The 26,884-nt window shown below is 33.6% G+C and overlaps 1 protein-coding gene across 1 annotated transcript; it reads left to right on the top strand.

Moving 5' to 3' along the window:
• The first annotated feature begins 356 nt into the window (after positions 1 to 356).
• On the top strand, positions 357 to 23,333 carry LOC115428156 (replication protein A 32 kDa subunit-like). Its single transcript, XM_030147003.1, has 8 exons — positions 357 to 383; positions 3,137 to 3,238; positions 13,336 to 13,449; positions 17,099 to 17,170; positions 17,253 to 17,360; positions 18,937 to 19,038; positions 19,187 to 19,341; positions 23,252 to 23,333. Exons 1-8 carry the CDS (start codon positions 357 to 359, stop codon positions 23,331 to 23,333), a joined length of 762 nt encoding a protein of 253 aa, XP_030002863.1.
• Positions 23,334 to 26,884: the final 3,551 nt, after the last annotated feature.

The following is a 26,884-nucleotide window of genomic DNA, read 5'->3' as shown; positions in this document are numbered from 1 at the left end:
GTACTGGGTCACCTTTACACCTCTACATAAATGTACCACGGTCAGAATGGGATTCATGAAAAATGACAGATCTCCACTTACAGCCTGGCAAACTTCTGCTCTCATTTTTGTAAGAACAATTTTCGCTCTTATGTCATTGTAAAATATTTTGAAGAGATTAAAATGAAGTTTATCAGAGGTGTGAATACCTGTCAATCACTGTTGAATTGATGGATTTTTAATAAAAATAAAGCTGAAAATGAGTTGCTCATTAGTCTTCCACTCTGATAATTGGTGTAATTCATTTCACCTGATGGGACATGACAGTCTGAAAACACTGCCTCCATGTTTCTCCATGTGTTTGGTTTAACTCAAGGATGTCCAACTCCAGTCCTCAAGGGCTGGTATCCTGCATGTTTTAGATCAGGGGTGTCACACTCAGTTTAGTTTAGGGGCCACATTCAGCCCAATTTGATCTTAAGTGGGCCGGACCAGTAAAATAATAACAGTAAAAAATGTAAAATTCTATTATGATCAGGTTCACGTCTAGAAAGTTTCCTTAAAAATCTGAATAACATGAAGAACTTGAATTGTCTTAAGAAAAACAAGCGCAGTTTTAATAATATTATGCCTCGGTTTATCAGTTTATTGCAGGGGTGTCAAACTCATTTTAGTTCAGGGGCCATATTCAGCTAAATTTGATCTGCAATGGGCCGAACCAGAAAAATAACAATAATCTATAAATAATGACAACTCAAAATTTTTGTCTTTGTTTTAGTGTAAAAAAAAAAAAACATTAAATTATGAAAATACTTAGTTTTATAAACTATCAAAAAAAAAAAAAAAAAGAAAAAACTGAAATTTAAATTAAAAAAACGTAAGAAAACTTAGTGCAATTTTAACTATTATTCTTCAACTTATCATTTCTACATGTGCATCATGGATCAGATCTACAAAGACACTAAACACTGAGGAACAGGCAGAAAAATTTTTAAAATTGTGCTTAATTTTCTTTAGACATTTCAGGTTGTTCATATTTGTTCAGGTTATTCACATTTTAGTGTTACAGGATAGTTTGTAAATGTAAATATTTTCATAATTTAATGTTATTTTTTGCTCTAAAACAAAGACAAAAATTAAGTTGTTAATTCTAGATTTTTTTGGCTTAATTCAAGATTTTTTTTTTATTGATTTTTTTTTTTTTTTTTTTTACCTAATTGAAGATTTTTTTTTAGCTTAATTCAAAAATTTTTTGCTAAATTTGAGGGGTTTTTTTGACTGAATTGAAGATTTTTTTACTTAATTGAAGAGTTTTTTTTTTTTTTTGGCTTACTTGAAGATTTTTTTTTTTTACTTAATTGAAGAATTTTTTTGGCTTAATTCAAGATTTTTTCCTTAATTCAAGCTAGTGTTTTTTTTTGTTTTTTTTTTGCTTAATTCAATTCAAGACTGTGGAATTTTTGCACTTGGCAAAAGCATCCCAGGGGCCGAACTGGATCCTTTGGCGGGCCGCATTTGGCTCCCCGGCCACATGTTTGACACCCCTGGCTTATCGTTTACACATGTGCATTTACAATCACACAAAACATTTAGTAACAAGCAGAATATTGGTAAAATTGCATTTACTTTTCTTCAGACATTTCCGTTTGTTCATATTTGTTCAGGTTATTCACATTTTTTGTAAAAGTATAGTTTGGTAATGTAAACATTTTCATGTAATTTCAATTTTTTTACACCAAAAAACAAAGAGAAATTTTGGGGTTGTCATTATTTATAGGTTATTATGATAATATTTTACTGGTCTGACCCACTTGAAATCTAATTGGACTGTATGTGTCTGTATGTGGAACCTGAATTAAAATGATTTTGACGCCATTGATTGTTAATATCTTCAGTGTAATTTTTTTTTTTTTTTCTTGTACTTTATTTTTTATTGTTTTAATATAAGACACAAAACAAACAGAAATGGTCACAGGTACATTCAGACATTTACATACTGTTTACTGTCCACAGATTGAATAAAAAAGTCCCATTTTTTCCAGTACCCTTGTGCTGTTGTAGGCAGTGGCGTAGAAAGGGTCCCCTGGGGCCCCAAGCAAACAAAAAAAAAAAAAAAACAAAAACAAAAAACAAACAAACAAAATATATATATATATATATGTATATACACATACCTACATACATACATGCATACATACAGGTGGGGGAGGGGCAATTTGGACTCAGGGGGCCCCTTCAGAGAATTTGAGACAGCTAGTTGTTACTGTACCTTCTCACTGCCGCTGTGTAGTGAACTTATTCTTTAGACTGTGTCAAGTCTCTTGGTCCTTTGGGGGCCCCTGCTGGCTTAGGGGCCCCAAGCAGCTGCCTGCCTTGCCTAATGGCAAACTGCACCACTGGTTGTAGGCGGAGATTGTATGTCATCATTTCCATTAAATGGATTTGGTTGACAATTTTTATCACCAAGGAGATTGAGGGAGGGTCCTTTTTAAGCCAATATTTGGTGATGGCTTTTTTCCCTGCAGCAAGTAGTATTCTAAATAGATAAATGTCACTTTCACATAATTCCTCTGGGGGAATGCTAAAAAAACAAAGTAGCCAATGACATATCAAAATCTTCAGTGTAATTTTTGCAATTTTTCACAAAGTCATCCCGCAGGCCGGATTTGGCCCCTGGGCCGCATGTTTGACACCTGTGTTTTAGATGTTTCCCTCTTCCAGCACACTGATGGTTGTTATCAGGCTTCTGCAGAACTTGATAATAGGCTAATCATTTGAATCAGGTGTGTTGGAAGAGGGACTCATCTAAAACATGCAGGATACAGGCCCTGGAGGACCAGGATTGGACACCCCTGGTTTAACTGCTCAGAAATACTTACAGCTACCAATGTGACAGATATTTTGTCATGTGGAGCCAAGGTAAGCTGGTTTAATGAGTTTATATCTAACACTATTTCCCTTCTAAATCAAGTTTAATCCAGACACTATGATTTGATTTGGCAAAGCCTGCAGTGTGTCCTCTGGTTGGATTGAAAGCTCCAAAACAGCAGTGACAAAGGTGTGTGAGTAGCAGCTAAAACACACTTTAGGGATCTGAAAAACATGCTCCCGTGGTAAATGTACAGAAGTGTTTCACTGAAATCTGATCTGAATACAGAGGGCCGCTCTCCAGATTCTTCCCTGTACTGTGTCCCAGCTGCTGTCCGCCGCTTACGTCACTAATGACAGCTTTGCAATCTGCGATCTGGAACTCAACCAGGTATGAGGAATCAAGATCAGTACATTGAGACCAGTCCCAACCTAGACCTGAGTGTACTGAGACATAGAATAGAATTGAATAGCCTTACTGTACCACGAAATTAGAAGTGCTACTCTCTTAGAATGTTGCGTATATGTCGAGGCCCAAAACGGAATCTGGCCCAATTCAGAATCAGGCCGGCCCAGAATGGAATTCTATTCTAGGCCAGCCTAGAATAGAATCCTGCTGCTATAATGTTATTTTTATACCATGTTTAATGCAAATGATCTAAATTATTACAAAAATCAATACATGGAATTTGCAAATATGTGAAAAAAAATGAAACAAACAACATTTTAATTGTAAACTATAATACACTTTATTTACAAATAGAACCTAGTGGTACTCCCCACCAATATATGGTACAGTGAAATCGACTGAAATTGACAATAGTTACTCAAGGTATGTAAGACTGAAAATGTAAAATTATGACAAATTATGGAATTATGGATCATTTGCATTAAACATGGTATAAAAATAACATTATAGCAGCAAGATTCCATTCTAGGCCAGCCTAGAATAGAATTCCATTCTGGGCCGGCCCGATTCTGAATCGGGCCAGATTCCGTTTTGGGCCTCGACATATACATAAAGTCCAAAGGCATGCAACAAAACTAAAGTGGATAGCATATGATAGCAAATTTATGCCATCCAAAATCAACCAAAACTATAAATATTGGGCAACTATGGGAGTTACAGCTTGGTGTGTTCTGGAAAATAATGGCAGGCTGGAGGGTTTCCAAACTTTGGCACAAAAATATCAATTTGAGAAACATGACTTTTTCCATTATCTTCAAATGAGAGATTATTATAAAGGGGAAATACAGGTGGGACCCTCCATGGAAGAGAGTGATGTGGTTCAAATCATGACTAAAGCATATAAAGACAGCAATATTAGGATGATCTCAGCATTATATAAAGCCTTAATAAATCTTGATAAGCAAACAACTTACTATGTAAAAGTAAAACGAGAAAGAGAATTTGACGTAGAAATTGATGATATAGATTGGCTAAACGTGTGGAAATTACATCATACAACTACTAGCTCTTGGACATGGAGGGAATTTGCCTGGAAAAACCTGATAAGATTTTTTTTTATTACACCCAAGTTTAAAAGTAAACAGTTCCAGAGGCATCAGGAATGTTGGAGAGAATGCGGGGAGTTGGATGTTGACCATTCTCATGTTTTTTGGAAATGTTTAAAACTTTCGGAATATTGGGAAATGATCGACAATGTCCTATGTCAAGTATTAGGATACACAATTCCAAAGAAACCAGAAATTCTTTATTTGTACAACTTTGGCCATGGCACTACACGTGAATACGATAAATATTTGGTAAAGGTGATGTTGATAGCTGCAAAAAAAAATGTATAACAAGGAAATAGGGGAAGATAAACGTGCCATCAAAGGATCAATGGATAAATACAATTGAGGACATATTTCTAATGGATAAACTAACACACGGATTGAGACTACAAGAACCACAAATGAATAAAAAGTGGAAAAAAAATGGACATTATATAAGCAAAATAATTGGTAGGACTGTGCTACCCACACATGTTCATATTGTTGTGTTTTCATTTTGTTGTTCTTTTAAAATTAATAAAATATAAATTACACAAAAAAAAAAGAAGTGCTACTCTGTATACCACAGGTGTCAAACATGTGGCCCGGGAGCCAAATCTGGCCCACCAAAGGTTCCATTCCGGCCCTGCAGGATGAAAGTGCAAAAATGAACCTGAACAGTCCAGGTTGTCCAAATCCTTTTGGTTCAGGTTCCACATACAGACCAATGTGATCTACAGTAAAAATAACACAATAACCTATAATTAATGACAACGACAAATTTTCTTTGGGAAAAATTATGTAGAAAAAATTGAAGTGGAAAAAAATAAGATTACACTGTGAAAATATTTACATTTACAAAACTATTCTTTCACAATAAAATACAAATAAGTACATAAATAAAAACAAAGATGAACAACCCGAAATGTGCAATTTGAACAATATTCTGTCTGTAACTAAATGTTTGGTGCATTTATGGATCCACTGTGATCTGGAGTTGTGTTAATAATAAGAGATGGAATATTGTAGAAATTGTTCAAATTTTAGTTCCAAACTCCAAAATTTTAACAATATTCTGCCTGTTACCAAATGTTTATGTAACATTGTGTGTAAATGCACATGTATAAATAATAAGTCGAGGCATAATATTGTTAAAATTGCGCTAATTTTTCAAATGAAATTTCTATTTTTTCAGGTTTTTCACATCTTTTTTGTAAAATGTAAATATTCTCATAATTTAATTGGGGTTTTTTTTTTGTACTAAAACAAAAAGAAAAACTTGGATTTGTCATTAATTATAGGTTATTAAATCATTATTTTACTGGTCTGGCCCGCTTGAGATCAAATTGGGCTGATTATGGCCCCTGAACCAAAATGAGTTTAACACCCCTGCTGTATATGAAAAGAAGAAAACAAGCTGACAATATGAATAAAAACTTTTAAAAGTCATTATGGTAAGAAAAGCAGATCCAAATCTATGTCACTGCATTTGAAGATGCTGTGGGAAAGCAGGATTAAGCAACGACAGCTGGTTTATCACTCTTTTGGCCCAAGGGCAGAGGCTGTTTTTAAGTCTGTAATCCTAAGAACCAAGACTTGAACAGGCCAAGATCAAGACCGAGACACGTCAAGGCCATCAAATAACCCTATCGCTTTTGACAGAATGAGCAGAAATGGTATCCTGTCCCCTCAATCTCAGTTCATCACATCCTTTATTATAGATTTGGCAGCTTTCCTACTGAGCGCTGTGGTAAAGGGCTGAGAAGAAACCGACATGGCATTCTAAAGCATACAGTATATACATAAGTGTCCAAGATATGTATTTATAAGGTCAATACTGACTGAATCTCTATGGGTGAGGAACAGTAGAGAGCAGGCGGGTCAAATTCATTTCAGTTCAGGGACCACATTCAGCCCAATTTTATTTAAAGCGGGTCAGTATCAGTAAAATAATCTCATGATACACTATAAGTCACAGGTTTCAAACATGTGGCCCGGGGACCAAAACCAGCCCGCTAAAGGGTCCAATCCATCCCCTGGGATGAATTTGTGAAATACAAAAATTATAATGAAGATAATAACAATCAAGGATGTGAAAATCATTTTAGGTCAATTCAATTTGAAGTGGGTCAGACCAGTAAAATACAACCATAACAACCTATAAATAATGGAAAAAAAAGTGTTTAAAAAAAAAAAAAAAGTAAAATTACACAAAAATGTTTATTTACAGACTATCCTTTTACAAAAAATATAAATAACCTGAACAAATACGAACAATATGAAATTTCTTGAGACGTATATAGAATTGTACCAATATTCTGCCTGTGACTAAATATTTTGTGTACGTTGTTGTGATTCACATGTATAAATGATAAACTAAGGCGTAATATTGTTAAAATTGCACTTATTTTTCTTTAAAAATTTCAGGTTGTTCATATTTGTTCATGTTATGTTCAAGTTCAGTTCGTAGATGTAAACATTTTCATTACGAAATTTGACTTTTTTCACTCAAAAACAGTGAAAACTTTGGTGTTGACAGTATTTATGAGTTCTTAACCTATTATTTATATTATTTTACTGGTCCGGCCCACTTTAGATTAAATTAGTCTGAACATGGCCCCTGAAAGAAAATGAGTTTGACATCCCTGCTGTAAATAATAAGAACTCCACATTTTTCTCTTTCTGTCAGTGTCAAAAAGTTGAATTAAATTATGAAAATGATTATGTCGAGAAACGACCCTTTCACAAAAAATATGAGCAACCTGAAAAACCTGAAATTCCTTAAAGGGGTCATATTTTGCTAAACCCCCTTTTATTAATCTTTGGTTCATTTATTTGTGTATTTGGACCCTTATAGTTCATAAAGTTTGAATTTGAACCCTTCAGGTGCTGCAAAACTATCTTTATATTCATTGTGGCAAAAATCAAGTGGATTTCTACAACCTGTTTTAATTCCTGCTTAATTTGTTAAGTTTTATAACTAGTTACATCACAACATTTGCACATATAATGTCAAGACTTCCGGCAAACATTTCTCCAAGTACGACAATTATTTATTAGCAGCAGCGGTTGTAGTAAAAACTGAAAATATGTCCAAACTTTGAGCCGATTACATAAAATGTTCAGTTGTTGGTTGTATTAATAAACACAAGTGGCTGAACAGGACAGAGCAGCACGGTCAACAACCTGGAGGGGGGGGGGGGGGTCATTTGCATTTAAAGGGCCAGCGCTCAAAACGACCTTTCTGGTGTCATTACTCAGAAATAGAGTTGAAGATGGACCTGTGGAGTTGAATTAATGAAGAATTCAGACCCAAGCAGAGCATTTACAGCAGGGGTCTCAAACTCATTTTCCTTCAGGGGCCACATTCAGCCAGATTTGATCTCCAGTGGGCTGGACCAGTAAAATAATAACAGAATAACCTATAAATAATGACAACTCCTTATTTTTGTCTTTTGTTAGTGTAAAGAAAAAAAAACATTAAATTATGAAAATACTTACTTTTATAAACTATCCAAACAAAACAGATGTGAATAATCTGTAAAAACTGAAATTTCTTAAGAAAAATCAGTGCAATTTTAACAATATTCTGCCTCAGCTTATCATTTCTACATGTGCATTATAGTTTGAATCTACAAAGACACTAAACACTAACGGGTAGAAAATAGTTAAAATTGTGCTTAATTTTCTTTATTTCAGGTTGTTCATATTTCTTCAGATTATTCACATTTTATTGTTACAGGGTAGTTTGTTCATGTAAATATTTTCATAATTTAATGTTATTTTTTGCACTAAAACAAAGACAAAAATTTGAAATTGTTAATTCAAGATTTTTTGCTTAATTCAAGATCTTTCGCTTAATTCAAGATTTTTTTGCTTAATTCAAGATTTTTTTGGTTTAATTCAAGATATTTTTTTTTACTTAATTGAAGATTTTTTTTTTTTTTTTTGCTTAATTCAACATTTTTTCCTTAATTCAAGCTAATTTTTTTTTTGCTTAATTCAATTCAAGACTGTGGAATTTTTGTACTTTGCAAAAACATCCCACGGGCCAGATTAGAACCGTTGATGGGCTGCATTTGGCCCCCGGGCCGCTTGTTTGAGACCCCGGATTTACAGTTTATGTAGATCACAGGGAAATGTTTAAAAATGTATAATTCCATTTATAAAAGCAAAATATCACTCCTTTAAGAAAAATAAGTGCAATTTTACTCAATTTATCAGTTATACATGTGCAGTACAATTTACAGATTTCAGTGGATCCACAAAGGCACAAAACATTAAGTAACAGCTATAATATAGTTAAAATTTTAGAGGTTATTATGCTATTGTTTTACTGGTCTGACCCAGTTACTGTTACTGTTCTACCTGCTACTGAGTAACGGGTAGAAAATAGTTAAAATTGTGCTTGATTTCCTTTATTTCAGGTTGTTCATATTTGTTCAGATTATTCACATTTTATTGTTACAGGATAGTTTGTTCATGTAAATATTTTCATAATTTAATGTTATTTTTTGCATTAAAACAAAGACAAAAATTTGAAGTTGTTAATTCAAGATTTTTTTTTTGCTTAATTCAAGATTTTTTTGACTTAACTGAAGATTTTTATTTTTGTATTTTTTTGCTTAATTCAACATTTTTTCCTTAATTCAAGCTATTTTTTTTTTTTTTTTTTTTTTGCTCAATTCAATTCAAGACTGTGGAATTTTTGTACTTTGCAAAAACATCCCACGGGCCAGATTAGAACCTTTGGTGGGCTACATTTGGCCCCCGGGCCGCTTGTTTGAGACCCCGGATTTACAGTTTATGTAGATCACAGGGAAATGTTTAAAAATGTATAATTCCATTTATAAAAGCAAAATATCACTCCTTTAAGAAAAATAAGTGCAATTTTACTGAATTGATCAGTTATACATGTGCAGTACAACTTACAGATTTCAGTGGATCGACAAAGGCACAAAACATTAAGTAACAGCTATAATATAGTTAAAATTTTAGAGGTTATTATGCTATTGTTTTACTGGTCTGACCCAGTTACTGTTACTGTTCTACCTGCTACTGAGTAACGGGTAGAAAATAGTTAAAATTGTGCTTAATTTTCTTTATTTCAGGTTGTTCATATTTGTTCAGATTATTCACATTTTATTGTTACAGGATAGTTTGTTCATGTAAATATTTTCATAATTTAATGTTATTTTTTGCATTAAAACAAAGACAAAAATTTGAAGTTGTTAATTCAAGATTTTTTTTTTGCTTAATTCAACATTTTTTTCTTAATTCAAGCTAATTTTTTTTTTTTTTTTGCTGAGTTCAATTCAAGACTGTGGAATTTTTGTACTTTACAAAAACATCCCACGGGCCAGATTAGAACCTTTGGTGGGCTACATTTGGCGCCCGGGCCGCTTGTTTGAGACCCCGGATTTACAGTTTATGTAGATCACAGGGAAATGTTTAAAAATGTATAATTCCATTTATAAAAGCAAAATATCACTCCTTTAAGAAAAATAAGTGCAATTTTACTCAATTTATCAGTTATACATGTGCAGTACAATTTACAGATTTCAGTGGATCCACAAAGGCACAAAACATTAAGTAACAGCTATAATATAGTTAAAATTTTAGAGGTTATTATGCTATTGTTTTACTGGTCTGACCCAGTTACTGTTACTGTTCTACCTGCTACTGAGTAACGGGTAGAAAATAGTTAAAATTGTGCTTGATTTCCTTTATTTCAGGTTGTTCATATTTGTTCAGATTATTCACATTTTATTGTTACAGGATAGTTTGTTCATGTAAATATTTTCATAATTTAATGTTATTTTTTGCATTAAAACAAAGACAAAAATTTGAAGTTGTTAATTCAAGATTTTTTTTTTGCTTAATTCAAGATTTTTTTGACTTAACTGAAGATTTTTATTTTTGTATTTTTTTGCTTAATTCAACATTTTTTCCTTAATTCAAGCTATTTTTTTTTTTTTTTTTTTTTTTTTTTTTTTGCTCAATTCAATTCAAGACTGTGGAATTTTTGTACTTTACAAAAACATCCCACGGGCCAGATTAGAACCTTTGGTGGGCTACATTTGGCCCCCGGGCCGCTTGTTTGAGACCCCGGATTTACAGTTTATGTAGATCACAGGGAAATGTTTAAAAATGTATAATTCCATTTATAAAAGCAAAATATCACTCCTTTAAGAAAAATAAGTGCAATTTTACTGAATTGATCAGTTATACATGTGCAGTACAACTTACAGATTTCAGTGGATCGACAAAGGCACAAAACATTAAGTAACAGGTATAATATTGTTAAAATTTTAGAGGTTATTATGCTATTGTTTTACTGGTCTGACCCAGTTACTGTTACTGTTCTACCTGCTACTGAGTAACGGGTAGAAAATAGTTAAAATTGTGCTTAATTTTCTTTATTTCAGGTTGTTCATATTTGTTCAGATTATTCACATTTTATTGTTACAGGATAGTTTGTTCATGTAAATATTTTCATAATTTAATGTTATTTTTTGCATTAAAACAAAGACAAAAATTTGAAGTTGTTAATTCAAGATTTTTTTTTTGCTTAATTCAACATTTTTTTCTTAATTCAAGCTAATTTTTTTTTTTTTTTTGCTGAGTTCAATTCAAGACTGTGGAATTTTTGTACTTTACAAAAACATCCCACGGGCCAGATTAGAACCTTTGGTGGGCTACATTTGGCGCCCGGGCCGCTTGTTTGAGACCCCGGATTTACAGTTTATGTAGATCACAGGGAAATGTTTAAAAATGTATAATTCCATTTATAAAAGCAAAATATCACTCCTTTAAGAAAAATAAGTGCAATTTTACTCAATTTATCAGTTATACATGTGCAGTACAATTTACAGATTTCAGTGGATCCACAAAGGCACAAAACATTAAGTAACAGCTATAATATAGTTAAAATTTTAGAGGTTATTATGCTATTGTTTTACTGGTCTGACCCAGTTACTGTTACTGTTCTACCTGCTACTGAGTAACGGGTAGAAAATAGTTAAAATTGTGCTTGATTTCCTTTATTTCAGGTTGTTCATATTTGTTCAGATTATTCACATTTTATTGTTACAGGATAGTTTGTTCATGTAAATATTTTCATAATTTAATGTTATTTTTTGCATTAAAACAAAGACAAAAATTTGAAGTTGTTAATTCAAGATTTTTTTTTTGCTTAATTCAAGATTTTTTTGACTTAACTGAAGATTTTTATTTTTGTATTTTTTTGCTTAATTCAACATTTTTTCCTTAATTCAAGCTATTTTTTTTTTTTTTTTTTTTTTTTTTTTTTTGCTCAATTCAATTCAAGACTGTGGAATTTTTGTACTTTGCAAAAACATCCCACGGGCCAGATTAGAACCTTTGGTGGGCTACATTTGGCCCCCGGGCCGCTTGTTTGAGACCCCGGATTTACAGTTTATGTAGATCACAGGGAAATGTTTAAAAATGTATAATTCCATTTATAAAAGCAAAATATCACTCCTTTAAGAAAAATAAGTGCAATTTTACTGAATTGATCAGTTATACATGTGCAGTACAACTTACAGATTTCAGTGGATCGACAAAGGCACAAAACATTAAGTAACAGCTATAATATAGTTAAAATTTTAGAGGTTATTATGCTATTGTTTTACTGGTCTGACCCAGTTACTGTTACTGTTCTACCTGCTACTGAGTAACGGGTAGAAAATAGTTAAAATTGTGCTTAATTTTCTTTATTTCAGGTTGTTCATATTTGTTCAGATTATTCACATTTTATTGTTACAGGATAGTTTGTTCATGTAAATATTTTCATAATTTAATGTTATTTTTTGCATTAAAACAAAGACAAAAATTTGAAGTTGTTAATTCAAGATTTTTTTTTTTGCTTAATTCAAGATTTTTTTGACTTAACTGAAGATTTTTATTTTTGTATTTTTTTGCTTAATTCAACATTTTTTCCTTAATTCAAGCTATTTTTTTTTTTTTTTGCTCAATTCAATTCAAGACTGTGGAATTTTTGTACTTTGCAAAAACATCCCACGGGCCAGATTAGAACCTTTGGTGGGCTACATTTGGCCCCCGGGCCGCTTGTTTGAGACCCCGGATTTACAGTTTATGTAGATCACAGGGAAATGTTTAAAAATGTATAATTCCATTTATAAAAGCAAAATATCACTCCTTTAAGAAAAATAAGTGCAATTTTACTGAATTGATCAGTTATACATGTGCAGTACAACTTACAGATTTCAGTGGATCGACAAAGGCACAAAACATTAAGTAACAGGTATAATATTGTTAAAATTTTAGAGGTTATTATGCTATTGTTTTACTGGTCTGACCCAGTTACTGTTACTGTTCTACCTGCTACTGAGTAACGGGTAGAAAATAGTTAAAATTGTGCTTAATTTTCTTTATTTCAGGTTGTTCATATTTGTTCAGATTATTCACATTTTATTGTTACAGGATAGTTTGTTCATGTAAATATTTTCATAATTTAATGTTATTTTTTGCATTAAAACAAAGACAAAAATTTGAAGTTGTTAATTCAAGATTTTTTTTTTGCTTAATTCAACATTTTTTCCTTAATTCAAGCTAATTTTTTTTTTTTTTTTTTTTGCTCAGTTCAATTCAAGACTGTGGAATTTTTGTACTTTACAAAAACATCCCACGGGCCAGATTAGAACCTTTGGTGGGCTACATTTGGCGCCCGGGCCGCTTGTTTGAGACCCCGGATTTACAGTTTATGTAGATCACAGGGAAATGTTTAAAAATGTATAATTCCATTTATAAAAGCAAAATATCACTCCTTTAAGAAAAATAAGTGCGATTTTACTGAATTGATCAGTTATACATGTGCAGAAAACATTAAGTAACAGGTATAATATTGTTAAAATTTTAGAGGTTATTATGTTATTGTTTTATTAGTCTGACCCATCTGAGATCAAAGTCAAGGCGACCAATAACAGAACTTGTACGCTCTGGTTGCAGGTGTCTGTAGTGGGAATAATCCGAAGATTGTGTCCCTCTGCGACTGACATCCAGTACTTTGTGGACGACATGACCGGGCCCCCGTTGAATGTGAAGCAGTGGGTTAATATAGAGGCCAGTAGCATCAACAGGCTCTGATACGAACTAAACCCCCCAAAGCAGACGGCACACTGGAGCACTTTATTAATCCATAAAGACCCAAACATCCACTGGAGACTAAAATTGTCTACTGATGTAAAATATTTAATATCTGTTGATGCACTAATCTTATTAATACATGTAAACAATTGGTGTAAAATGCAGTTTGTCGTCCTTTCATGGTCATCAGATATGACCCATTTGGACGTTCAGAGGCTCCATAGTTACCATGGAAACACCATTAGTTTAGTTTATGTTGAATATGCAACAAAACAAAGTATCCTACTTAGTCTTTACAAATGAAACAGATTATGAGAATAAAAAACAAACAAACAAAAACCTATACATGTATGTGAAAACAAAGTATGACTTCATTTGTACATTCGAAAAGGAGTGGAGTATAACTTATTTAACCCTTTCATGCATGAATTATGAGAACCTTAATCTAATTTTTTTTTCTCCCTTAGTGTTTTTATTCCTCTTTAGGCATGAAATTAAAACAACGTGATAGAAAAATTTTTTATGAACCTATTTTTCATAGAGTTACAAAAAGTCCACTCAGCTGGACACTATGCGTTTTATTTTATTATTATTTTTTTTAATTTAACATTTATTTAACCAGGTACGTTAGTTAAGAACTGATTCTCATTTACAATACCGACCTGGCCAAGAGGGAACACACAAACAGAATGAGTAGCAGCACAGGTTGCATGTACAAACAACAGAACAGATTAAAAATGACATTTTTGAAGCACAGAAACATGTATTTACTGACATACTGTGTGAAAACTATGAAATAAAAACATTCTGAATGCTGCTGCTGCTGTTTTCTCACATTTTAACATATTATAGTAGTAGTTATTACTCACTCAGATAATATGCAAAAAAAACACTTTTTGATTTAGCAAAAAAAAAAACCTTAATTACAGTCTAATAACAATTAGCAATTGGTTTACACTCAAATATGTTACTGCAGATCAGGTTTATCAAGAACAGGAAAGTTACAGTAATGGTATGAATTGCAATGTATGGGATGATGCATTAGCGTCCACTGTGTCAGTTGATGTGCAAATAAAACATCAAAACCTTGAATATACAAGAGAATAGCTGTAGAATAGCTGTCCACTGTAGTGACCACTATGCATGAAAGGGTTAATCCCACCCCTTCTCCACAAAACAGTCTATACAGGGTGTCCCATAAGTCTCCATACACAGGAGACCTAATACATTCCATACATATGTGGTTCTAACATGTATTTCTTTATATTTCTTCTTTATAGTTCTTCAGCAGACAAGCATTGAAATGTGTTCCTGACAAAATGGCAGTCATATAGAGCATATTATATAAATAAAAATGGTTTATGTCAAGAAACATTTATTTTTCCTATGTATGGAGACTTATGGGACACCCTGTAGTTTAGCTTCCTATCCGCATATTATGAAAAATCAAGTCCCTTGGATCAGGAATCCTCATTTATCATCTTCACATAGTTACATACATACACACCTACACGGAAATGCCAGAAAAATAAAAAATAAAAAAATTGCATACATACAGTACAGGCCAAAAGTTTGGACACACCTTCTCATTCTTCGCATTTTCTTTATTTTCATGACTATTTTCATTGTAGATTCTCACTGAAGGCATCAAAACTATGAATGAACACATGTGGAATTATGTACTTAACAAAAAAGTGTGAAATAACTGAAAACATCTCTTATATTCTAGTTTCTTCAAAGTAGCCACCCTTAGCTCTGATGACTGCCTTGCACACTCTTGCCATTCTCTTGATGAGCTTCAAGAGGTAGTCACCTGAAATGGTTTCCTAACAGTCTTGAAGAAGTTCCCAGAGATGCTTAGCACTTGTTGGCCCTTTTGCCTTCACTCTGCGGTCCAGCTCACCCCAAACCATCTCGATCGGGTTCAGGTCCGGTGACTGTGGAGGCCAGGTCATCTGGCGCAGCACTCCATCACTCTCCTTCTTGGTCAAATATCCCTCACACAGCCTGGAGGTGTGTTTGGGGTCATTGTCCTGTTGAAACATAAATGATGGTCCAACTAAACGCAAACCGGATGGAATGGCATGTCACTTCAGGATGCTGTGGTAGCCATGCTGATTCAGGTTGCCTTCAGTCTTGAATAAATCCCCAACAGCGTCACCAGCAAAGCACCCCCACACCATCACACCTCCCCCTCCATGCTTCACGGTGGGAACCAGGCATGTAGCATTCATCCGTTCACCTTTTCTGCGTCACACAAAGACACGGCGGTTGGATCCAAAGATCTCAAATTTGGACTCATCAGACCAAAGCACAGATTTCCACTGGTCTAATGTCCATTCCTTGGGTTTCTTGGCCCAAATAAATCTCTTGTGTTTGTTGCCTCTCCTGAGCAGTGGTTTCCTAGCAGCTATTTGACCATGAAGGCCTGATTCACGCAGTCTCCTCTTAACAGTTGTTGTAGAGATGTGTCTGCTGCTAGAGCTCTGTGTGGTATTCATCTGGTCTCTAATCTGAGCTGCTGTTAATTTGCGATTTCTGAGGCTGGTGACTCAGATGAACTTATCTTCAGCATCAGAGGTGACTCTTGGTCTTCCTTTCCTGGGGCGGTCCTCATGTGAGCCAGTTTCGTTGGAGCGCTTGATGGTTTTTGCGACTGCACTTGGGGACACATTCAAAGTTTTTGAAATTTTCTAGACTGACTGACCTTCATTTCTTAAAGTAATGACGGCCACTCGTTTGTCTTTACTTAGCTGATTGGTTCTCGCCATAATATGCATTCTAACAGTTGTCCAATAGGGCTGTCAGCTGCGCATCAACCTGACTTCTGCACAACACAACTGATGGTCCCAACCCCATCAATAAGGCAAGAAATTCCACTAAGTAACCCTGACAAGGCACAGCTATGAAGTGAAAACCATTTCAGGTGACTACCTCTTGATGCTCATCAAGAGAATGCCAAGAGTGTGCAAGGCAGTCATCAGAGCTAAGGGTGGCTACTTTGAAGAAACTAGAATATAAGAGATGTTTTCAGTTATTTCACACTTTTTTGTTAAATACATAATTCCACATGTGTTCATTCATAGTTTTGATGCCTTCAGTGAGAATCTACAATGTAAATAGTCATGAAAATAAAGAAAATGCGAAGAATGAGAAGGTGTGTCCAAACTTTTGGCCTGTACTGTACGTCTTTGAAGTTATACAATAAGACAAAATGAACAACAACAGCAATCAGACAAAACATAAACCATCATCTTCTACAACATAGATTCACCAGTAAAATGTAAAAGCTTGATGAATGACACTGGATGGAAATGTTTGCTTTATGTTCAGTTAATGATATATTTTACTGAGAAAGTCACACTTTCTGCAGTTTTCTCAGTTTTTTATAGAATAACCTTCACCTTTAATCTGATCTTTTATAAACATCTTCATCAGTAAATTAAATACAGGAAAATACCTGATTTGTACTGATAAAATGCATAATACAGAGGATAATATTATAATAAATGCTGATAAATCACTTCAGAAAGTTTAAATATAGAGAATTTAATTTGGGAACTGACATAAAAGTAGTGCTGGGTCCTTATGGGTTAAATATTCACTGTCATATTATTTCCCACAGGGCTCTGCTGGATATCCGGCCGCTGCTATAGGAACATATGTGAAAGTTAACGGAAGTCTACGAAATATTAAAGTAACTGATGCAAATGGAGGATTTAAAATGTGCTAGATCTTCATTAAATTATCTGACACATTGCATTTCCATTACTTCATAGGGGCAAAAGTCTTTGTTGGCGATGAATATCCGTTGTATTAAGGACCTGAATGAGATCACATCCCACATGTTGGAAGTGGTAAATGCACACATGCAGCTGTTTGGAAAGGTACTAAAGCTTCAGATACAGATATTCATAATAAAAACAAGACTGAAAGAGTACTGATTAAACTTCTGTACTGCAGTAGAACTGAAAACATACAGACTCTGGAATGATTTTGAAGTATAGGGGTAAAAAAGTTGAGCCTTCTTGTGTTTATTCTCTTGTTCTGTCTCTTCAAGTTGAAATCAGTCTAAATTATATAATCAATAATTCTGTCAAATGCATTAAAACTAAAGTGATGAGCCTGCTTTGAAAATGTAAGGAGGAGAAAGTACAGATATTGTGATAAAATGTAGGGAGTCAAAGTAAAAAGTTGCAAGAAATGCTTATATTCTTCCCTCTTCTTCTTCTTCTTATTGTTATTATTACCCCACCCCCGATGGTTTGGTTTAGTTTGTTTGTTAACACTCTAGCAGTAAAGCTATTGGTTGAATTCATACTAAATTTGGTTTATAGATGCAGTGACACAGAATAGATCTGATTACATTTTGGGAAAAGTAGGTCCAAGTTACAATTTTATATCAATTTTTAAAATATTTTTCTTCCCCCATTTACTTATAATGGGTCAAATTTCAAATGTCTGTAGCAGCAAAACTATTGGTTTGAATTCATACCAAATTGGGTTTATATATTGCCAGTGACCAAAAATGGATCTTATTACATTTTGGGAGAAGTATGTCAAAGATAAAATTTTTTAATGAATTTTTTAAAATCTTTTTTCCCCATTTACTTATAATGGGTGACATTTCAAATGTCCTGAGCAGCAAAACTACTGGTTCAATTCATACCAAACTGATTTATAGATTGGCAGTGATACAGAATGGATCTGATTACATTTTGGGAAATGTAGGTCAAAGTTAACATTTTTTATGAATTTTAAAAAATCTTTTTTTTTCCCATTTACTTATAATGGATGAAATTTCAAATGTCTGTAGTACCAAAACTATTGGTTGAATTCATACCAAATTTGGTTTCTAGATTGGCAGTGACCCAGAATGGATCTCATTACATTTTGGGAAAAGAAGGTCAAAGTTAAATTTTTTTTATGAATTTTTAAAAACTTCCCATTTACTTATGATGGGTGAAATATTTATGAGGGGCAGGGTTTGTTGTGCCTGGCACCACTTATTATTGTTGGGTTGTTGTTTTTTTTTTAACTTTTTATTTAGATATTTTTATATTTTCATTTTTCCACAAAACAAAACATAGGACCCTAAGAATTAAAGCACAAGTAAATGGAATGCAATAGGAATACCATAAAGGGAAATCACATGAAAAATAAATATTTGTTTTTACCAAAGAAAATTACAGTTGGACAATATCCGTCGTAGAGAGACATAACAATCTTATAACTGCTCCCATTCCTTCATCAGTCACCCAAATAAGAGTAATACAGTTCCATCTTTGTTCAGAAGTGTCCATCTTTAGTTGTAGACTTGCAGTCATTCGCTCCATAGTGTTGTTGTTATTATTCCACTTTAGCTCAGCAATTTGATGTCAGTACTGCAATGTTTTGGATCTGATTCTCCCTCTTCTACTGCTTCATATTTGTCATCTGAATGTGTTTACATTGTTGATCCAGGCATGTGATGTAGATGTGAATATGAACACTACAGCTGCATCATCGTCTGGTGTTCACACAAACCCAAAAGGACTAAATGGTTCATCCACCACCCATTCACAGGTCAGTACATCTAAAAGGATAAGTTCTCTCTAATCTTAGATGTTTGCATTTTTCTTCCCACCAGTATTATGTAGCATTTTGGCTTCAAATCACCACCGCAGAAGTATGAAAGACACGATGCTCTTGACCAAACACTGACTCTGGGCAGTATAACCATGCCAGCAGCGCCATACGGTTGGGGAGTCACCATGTCATTCTTCACCAGGTGCTGCAGGTGATCAGGAGATTCCGTGAGCAACATTTTGGCATCAGTTTCCAGGATCTGAAGACACATTTGTATTACATCAGCGTGACCGACATCAGGTACTGTCAGAATCACAAGATCGCAGAGTATTTATGTTGAGTAGTGGGATTATTTGCATGAACGTCATTATCTGGTAACAAGGTTGTTTCATCCAGTAATTGTTACCTCCACCAGGAGGTACTGTGATCACTTTGCTTTGTTTGTTTGTTTGTTTGTTTGTTTGTTTGTTAGCAACTTTACGGTAAAACTATTCCAACTATCTTTACCAAATTGTACCCACAGATAGGCCTAGGCCCTGGGACCAACCCATTACATTTTGGGCCAAGTAGGCCAAAGTTCAAGGTCACAGCAAGGTCACAAAATCTACAATTTTCTTATATCTCATCACTGAGCAATTTTCAAAAATTCATAAAAATTTCAAAACAACTCTGATTAGCCTCCAATTTGATCCACTTGTAGCTTATAACAATATCTTGTATCTGGCACAAAATTGTCCACATCCACTGTGGAATGTGGACTCTGTGGACATTTCATTTTAACATTGAAAATCCCATTTACCACACATTTTTTATTATAACTCAACAAATATTGATTGGAATTTAATATAATTTGACATACACATGACTGGTACCAAGATTCAACTTTGTACGAAATATCGTTCCGCTCCATTTCTCTTCCGTTACGCTCTGATGACTTTTATTTTTGTCTGCACCATTTTCAAAAAATCATCAAAAAAAAATGCAATTTGTGAAATATTAATAATATATCTTCTCTTAAAATTAAAATTCAGTAAATAAATAAATAAATAAATAAATAAATAAATAAATACAACAACTACAGACCTCCTATACTGAAGACCTATAGTTCAAATCTTTTAATTCAATCAAACTATAACTATAATAAAAATTTAAAACCTATAAAAATGTATTACCATGTTTGACCGCAATTTTTCTGCTGTACGGAACAACCATGAAACTGTTTGATTTAAGAAGAAATAGTCCATCTACACATGCGCACCGTTTGGGGTGCTTGGCGGAGGTTTGCCTTCTCTGAACACTTGTTGAGCTTTGTATTTATTAGCCAAACTGAGGAATTTAAAAGAATGTAATTATGAATTATAAAACAGAGAGGACAGACAGAGGGACAAAAAACTTTAAGTGTACCAATAAAATCTGTCACTGAACTTCAACCCTGTTATAATCGTTTAACAGGGTAGAACATATCACATGAATTTCACTGTCGATCCTTGAGTGAATCATGTTTAGTGACTTAAACAGAACTTTAAAACAATGTCAGATAGGTTTTTATTTTTATGTTTATAGTTATGTTAACAGGGTTGCACTTGAAGAATGTGACATGCAGGATAACATGAATATGCAGCTGACTATATTGAAAAAGGTCTCACTCTAAATATCTGTTTTGGTAGGTGGGAAAGTATCAAGTAATGAAGGAAGATGTATCCAAGGCCCCACAATGAAAGATATAGATATATATATATATATATATATATATAAATGAATAACTAGTCTGACCTGATTTAAATATAACTAGAGCCAGTTTAGCTTCATCTGTAACATAATTAACAAACATTTTTATCATTTTATTCATGGTTTTCCTTAAGTTTATAAAATAGTTCATGCTTTTCCCTGGAGAAACATTTTTCAATAATAATGATACATCATCACATATTTTTGGACCATTAGTAGAATCATACCTAACAATAATTTGGGAAACCTAGAGCAGATATTAATATTAAGATATCCACTGGGGGTCAACAAATGGAAATCTCCACATTGTTTACGACATTAATTTTACCATTTGGATACTGCATCAATGCCTTATAATGAAAGGGGAAGCCCAGTTATTATTATTATTATTATTATTATTATTATTATTGTTATTATTATTATTATTTATTTATAGTTCATGTAGAAGTTGAACCACAGGAGACATGATATTAGTGAATACTTATCAATTAAAAGATGTTTAAAATACAAAAATATACTTTTTAAGATCTATTACTCCCCATTTGAATGACCTGAAAACATTCCTTCAAGCTATTTTTTTCCTAAATAGGTGTAAATAGGAAATGCTGTATTAACCACTAGTATAATGAATATGTGTACAATTATTATTTATTGCTGTCATATTTATTACATTTTGACATAATGAGATGTTTTAACCCTCTGGTATCCGGGTGCACCTTTTAGGCACACTTTACACTTCGTGTTAAAAAACTTCATATTATTTTTCACAATTTAAATAAGGTTACAATTCAAAAGTTGTTCATTTTTTCATGATCTTTAAAATTCTGGCCACCAACTAAAATGTGCACATTGTAAACAACAGAAAATTACAAGACTAGCATCTGTCTCCCAAGTGTGCCTAAAAGGCACTATTTCTTCCATTTGATATGTATGATTAGGGCTGACCTTGATTTACAAAAATAAAATCAAATTAGAGCAGAAAAATAAATCAATATATAATATTTAATAGTTTGATTTACAGGTGTGCATTTTACGCACACTTGGTGACAGATGCTAGTATTTTTGTACATTTGACCTAGCACCAAAAATAATAATGCAAATTAACCAGTGTTGAAGTTAATCATTGACATATGCCAGGATGAAAAAGTCAAATAATATTTGATCCACTTTTTATGTAGCATGTTGAAAAAAATAAAAAAATGTTGTGTTTTTTGCATCCAAAAAAAAAGGTTTGTTTACATTACAAACACAGCATTTAAAGGGTTAAAAAATGTGACAATTATTGAGTATTTGGTATTTTTATTTACGGCTCAAGTTGATGAAATAGAAAAAAGTGTAAAAGAATTAACTTCTACATATCCTGACCAAGGAAAATCAAATTCTCACTTTGTGCAGTAATCTACACCTGGCTTTACTGCCTCCGTCCATAATAATATACATTATATCCCTTTCAAGCATACTGGTCGCTACAGTGGACTGCTATTCTCCAGCTGTCCTCTTGTATACTCATGGATTTTATTGTTTTAGTTTCATATCAGCCAACACAGTGGACACCTGTGCATCATTTCATACACTGCAGTTCATACCATTACTGTAACTTTGTGTTCTTGATGAACCTGATCTGCACTAACATGTTTGAATGTAAATTAATTGCTGATTCTAATTACTCTGTCATTATCTGTTTTTTTTAATCAAAAATGTTTTTTTTTGTGTATCATCTCCATGAAGATGATACACAACTAGCATTAGAGTAAATTCAACTGTGACAAAACATCAGATTAGATGCATGAAAAGTGTTTTTATTTAATAGTATTCACACACTGTATCACTTTCTGATATTGTTTCTTTGCTTCAAAAATTAAACACATGGTGTCCAGCTGTGTGGACATTTTTGTAACTCCATAAAAAAATAGGTTCATTAAAAAATTTCAACCACATTATTTTTTTCATGCCTAAACAGGAATAAAAACACTCAGGAAAAAAATCTTGACTAAGGTTCTCATAAGTGATGCATGAAAGGGATATAGCCTAAATATCGTCTAAAATTAACATTTATTTGCAGCATAGCATAGCAAACTATTACATGATCAAAAACAAATTAATTTCAGCAAAAAAAAGTCTCGGTTTTGAATGTCTGGGGTCACCAGTAATTTGTGATGTTAAAATGGAGTCATGAGCCTAAAAGGTTGGGAACCACTGCATTAGATTTAAGAGATTTAAGTTTTTTGGTTTTTTTTTTAAATCAAGTTTCGGCTTCTGTAAAGAACGTTGCTTCTGTGCTGGTGTGTTTCATGGATGTATTAATATTGCCTCTAATAATACATCCGTGGTGTTTTCCTTCTGATCCGATCACAGCACACAGAACATTCTGAATTATTAGAGAAGGTTACCAGCGCCTTGTTCTAGGTCCTGAATAATCTGGACGACTATGAAAGCAGAATGAAAATGATTAAATGTGCAACCTGTCTGTGTCCTTGTGCAGAAAGTCCTTGGCGTTTCTGATGAATAAAGGCCATGTTTTTCATACAACTGACGAGCATCATTTCAAGTCTTCAGAATATTAGCAGCCCACACCTGGAGGCTGTTCTGCTGGAGACACATCGACCCTGGATTACAAATTATTAGTAAATGTGCAGCCGCCCACACCACTAAGACGGCAAAAGTCATGACGATATTGAGTCGGTTTTGTTAGATTTAGTTATTTATTTGCTATTTATGACTCACTGTAACTAATGGCTCCGTCTGTTTTGTGAAGAGTTTGATTTGTTGCCTAGAATACATTATTTTGCTCATATTCCTTTGACCTCTTTTTATTTGACAGGCTTGTTTTATTTATTACTTATTTGCAACCCAGAAAATTGACATTTCATCTTTACATGTTCAAGAGTGTGGGGTGACCAGATCCCAACAAGCCAAATGTGAAGCAAAGAGCATTTTAGTGGGAAAATGAAGGACACGTTCCAAGGATGAGGGTTTTAAATTTTGTCATGTCAAAAAAAAAAAAAAAAAAAAAAAAAAAAAAAGGGGGGGGGGGGGGGGGGGGGGGGGGGGGGTTTATATGAAATGACAAGAAAAAAGATTGTGTTCATCTCTTGCTCTCAAGTATTAAAGCCTAAAATGATAGCAAAGAAAGAGAAGTTTAATAACAATTAGGGCAGCAGAATCAAATTAAGTTTCCGTTTTCATTAGTTCCAGACTCTGTGGATGTATCACTGCAAAAGACTGACATTTAAAGGTCTGCTGATATTTTTGGTTTCAGTAACACTGAGCAGAGAAAAATAGAAAGGGGAAAGTACAGCGTCAAGACGAGGCCAGATAACACTGTGCATGAAGTATTGTTAGCGCAAGTAAAGTTTTGTATGCCAAAAATATGCATTTCTTTTAAAAAAAAAAATGCACCTACAAAACTTATTTTGCTTCTACAAAACTTTTCTGCAGTTACAAAACATTCTGGTCTCTTTTTGTTGTGGGGGAGGGGTTAGATGAGAGGTGTGTGGCCGACTGTGAGCCAGGGCTTGGAGCTTGGAGCCTGGTTTGGTTCTGAGTTCTGTAAAGGAAACTGGTTCCATTTATGGATCTCGGAACAGGTTTCGAGAACGGAACCAACTTCACTCTGCCGAATAATAAGTGGTGTTATTTGACCCTTTCATGCATAGTGGTCACTACAGTGGACAGTTAGTCTCCAGCTGTTCTCTTGTACAGGGTGGGGAAGCAAAATTTACAATATTTTGAGGCAGGGATTGAAAGACAGTGTATAACGAATTAGTTTATTAAAAGTCATGAGAATTTATTTGCCACAAGAAAATTTATTTAATAGAAAATGTTTTTATTCTATGTGTCCTCGTCCTTTCTCAATAACTGCCTTCACACGCTTCCTGAAACTTGCACAAGTGTTCCTCAAATATTTGGGTGACAACTTCTCCCATTCTTCTTTAATAGTATCTTCCAGACTTTCTTGTAATAGTTTTGCTCATAGTCATTCTCTTCTTTACATTATAAACAGTCTTTATGGACACTCCAACTATTTTTGAAATCTCCTTTGGTGTGACGAGTGCATTCAGCAAATCACACACTCTTTGACGTTTGCTTTCCTGATTACTCATATGGGCAAAAGTTTCTGAAAAGGTATGGATAATAGTGTTAGGTATGATTATGACATCAATATATGTTTGGTTTCAAAACAATTGACGTAGTGCCTGCTGAGAAAAAACAACTAAATGTTCGTTGTAAATTTTGCTTCCCCACCCTGTATATTCATGGGTTTTGTTGTTTTAGTTCCATATCAGCCAACACAGTGGACACTTATGCATCATCCCGAACACTGAAATTCATACCATTACTGTAGCTTTGTTGTTCTAGATAAAACTTTGTTGTTCTAGATAAACCTAATCTGCAGCAACATGTTTGAGTGTAAATCAATTGCTAATTATTAGGCTATTAGACCATAATTAACAGTTTTCTTGAACAAAAAGTTTTTTTTTTGTATATTATCTCCATGAATTGAGTAACAACTAGTATTAGAGTATGTTAAAATGTGAGAAAACGGCATTAGCAGCATTAAAAATGTTTTTATTTCATATTTTTCACACATATCACTTTCTGATGATGGGTTTTAAATACATGTATCTTCGCATCAAAAATTAAACACATGGTGTCCAGCTGAGTGGACATTTTTGTAACTCCATGAAAAACAGGGTCGTAAAAAAATTCAATTGCATTGTTTTTTTTTCATGCCTAAAGAGGAAAAATAAAAAATCACTCAAAAAAAACGTATTGACTAAGGTTCTCATAATTGATGCATGAAAGGGTTAAGGTGAAATAGACACATTATGGTGGAACTTCGCAATCGCTCCATTGTAGTGAATGAAACGATGTCTGCCCATCACCATTAACCCTTTCATACATGAATTATGAGAACCTTAGTTGAGTTTTTTTTTTTTTTTAGTGTTTTCATTCCTCCTTAGACATGAAAAAAAAACAATGAGATTGAGGTTTTTTTTTCATAGATGTACAAAAATGTCCGCTCAGCTACACCATGAATTTTATTCTTGAAGCAAAGAAACATGTATTTAAAACCCAATATCATAAAGTGATATGAAAACAATGAAATGAAACCATGTTTAATGCAGCTAATCTGATGTTTTCTCACATTTTAACATATTTTAATACAAGTAATTTCTCACTTCATGGAGATAATATGCAAAAAATAACAATTAACAATTGATTTCCACTCAAGAACAGCAAAGTTACAGTAATGGTATGAATTGCAGTTTACAAAATGATGCATAAGCGTCCACTGTGTTGGCTGATATGAAACTAAAACAACTAAACTCATGAATATACAAGAGAACAGCTGGAGAATAACTGTCCACTGTAGTGACCACTATGCATGAAAGGGTTAATATTGCTTTCTGTCTAGACCAAGTCTGGACACACCTCTCATCTAACCACGCCCCCATGTCAAAAAGAGGCCAGAATGTTTTGTTACAGCAGAAAAGTTTTGTAACTGCAGAAAAGCTGTGCAGATGCAGACAAAGTTTTGTAAACGCAGAAAGCGTTTTGTAAAAACAAAACTACATGGACGCACTTGAAAACCTTCTGTCTGACTTATCAAGTGAACTACTGCCCCCAGTGGTCTGATTTATCAGTGCATGGCAAAGTTTTTGGACAGACAGACGGATGACCAACTGAGGACAATACCCTGCGTTCAGTGTGGCCGACGGTGAAAATGGGTTTGTAGGAGAAAAATAAGTTTTGTAAGTGCATTTTAAAAAAGAAATATGTATTTTTGGTTTACAAAACTTCACTTGCTCATACAATACTTCACGTACGTGTACAATATTATTTGTCCTCATCTGGACACCATAGAAAGTGTCTAACTTTAAATTGTTAATGTAATAAAGAGCTTACACTACTGAAAATAGTGATGCAATGTTTTTAGTCGATGAATAACATTAATTAATCACTGGCAACCCAGTGACTAAATATATATCCTTTAACGGTTAAAGACCTACAAATCAACTCTTCTCTACATTTAACTCTTCTTTCTTTTAATTTTCATGGTCATTCATTATAATATATTCTCCATTTTGCATTTTTCAGTGAAAATTTTGTC

The sequence above is a fragment of the Sphaeramia orbicularis genome, chromosome 11 (genome assembly GCF_902148855.1).
Source record: "Sphaeramia orbicularis chromosome 11, fSphaOr1.1, whole genome shotgun sequence".
Classification (NCBI taxonomy): Eukaryota; Metazoa; Chordata; class Actinopteri; order Kurtiformes; family Apogonidae; genus Sphaeramia; species Sphaeramia orbicularis.
The sequence above is the reverse complement of the archived record's forward strand: the minus strand, read 5'-3'. Positions and strand labels throughout refer to the sequence as shown.

Bases quoted from the DNA above. Each gene is read 5' to 3' on its own strand.
- LOC115428156 (XM_030147003.1), top strand. From the start codon at position 357: ATGTCCAACTCCAGTCCTCAAGGGCTG. The intron at 13,450-17,098 runs GCCAGTAGCATC...TATTTCCCACAG, and splicing joins AGCAGTGGGTTAATATAGAG to GGCTCTGCTGGATATCCGGC. The intron at 19,039-19,186 runs GTCAGTACATCT...GACTCTGGGCAG, and splicing joins CATCCACCACCCATTCACAG to TATAACCATGCCAGCAGCGC.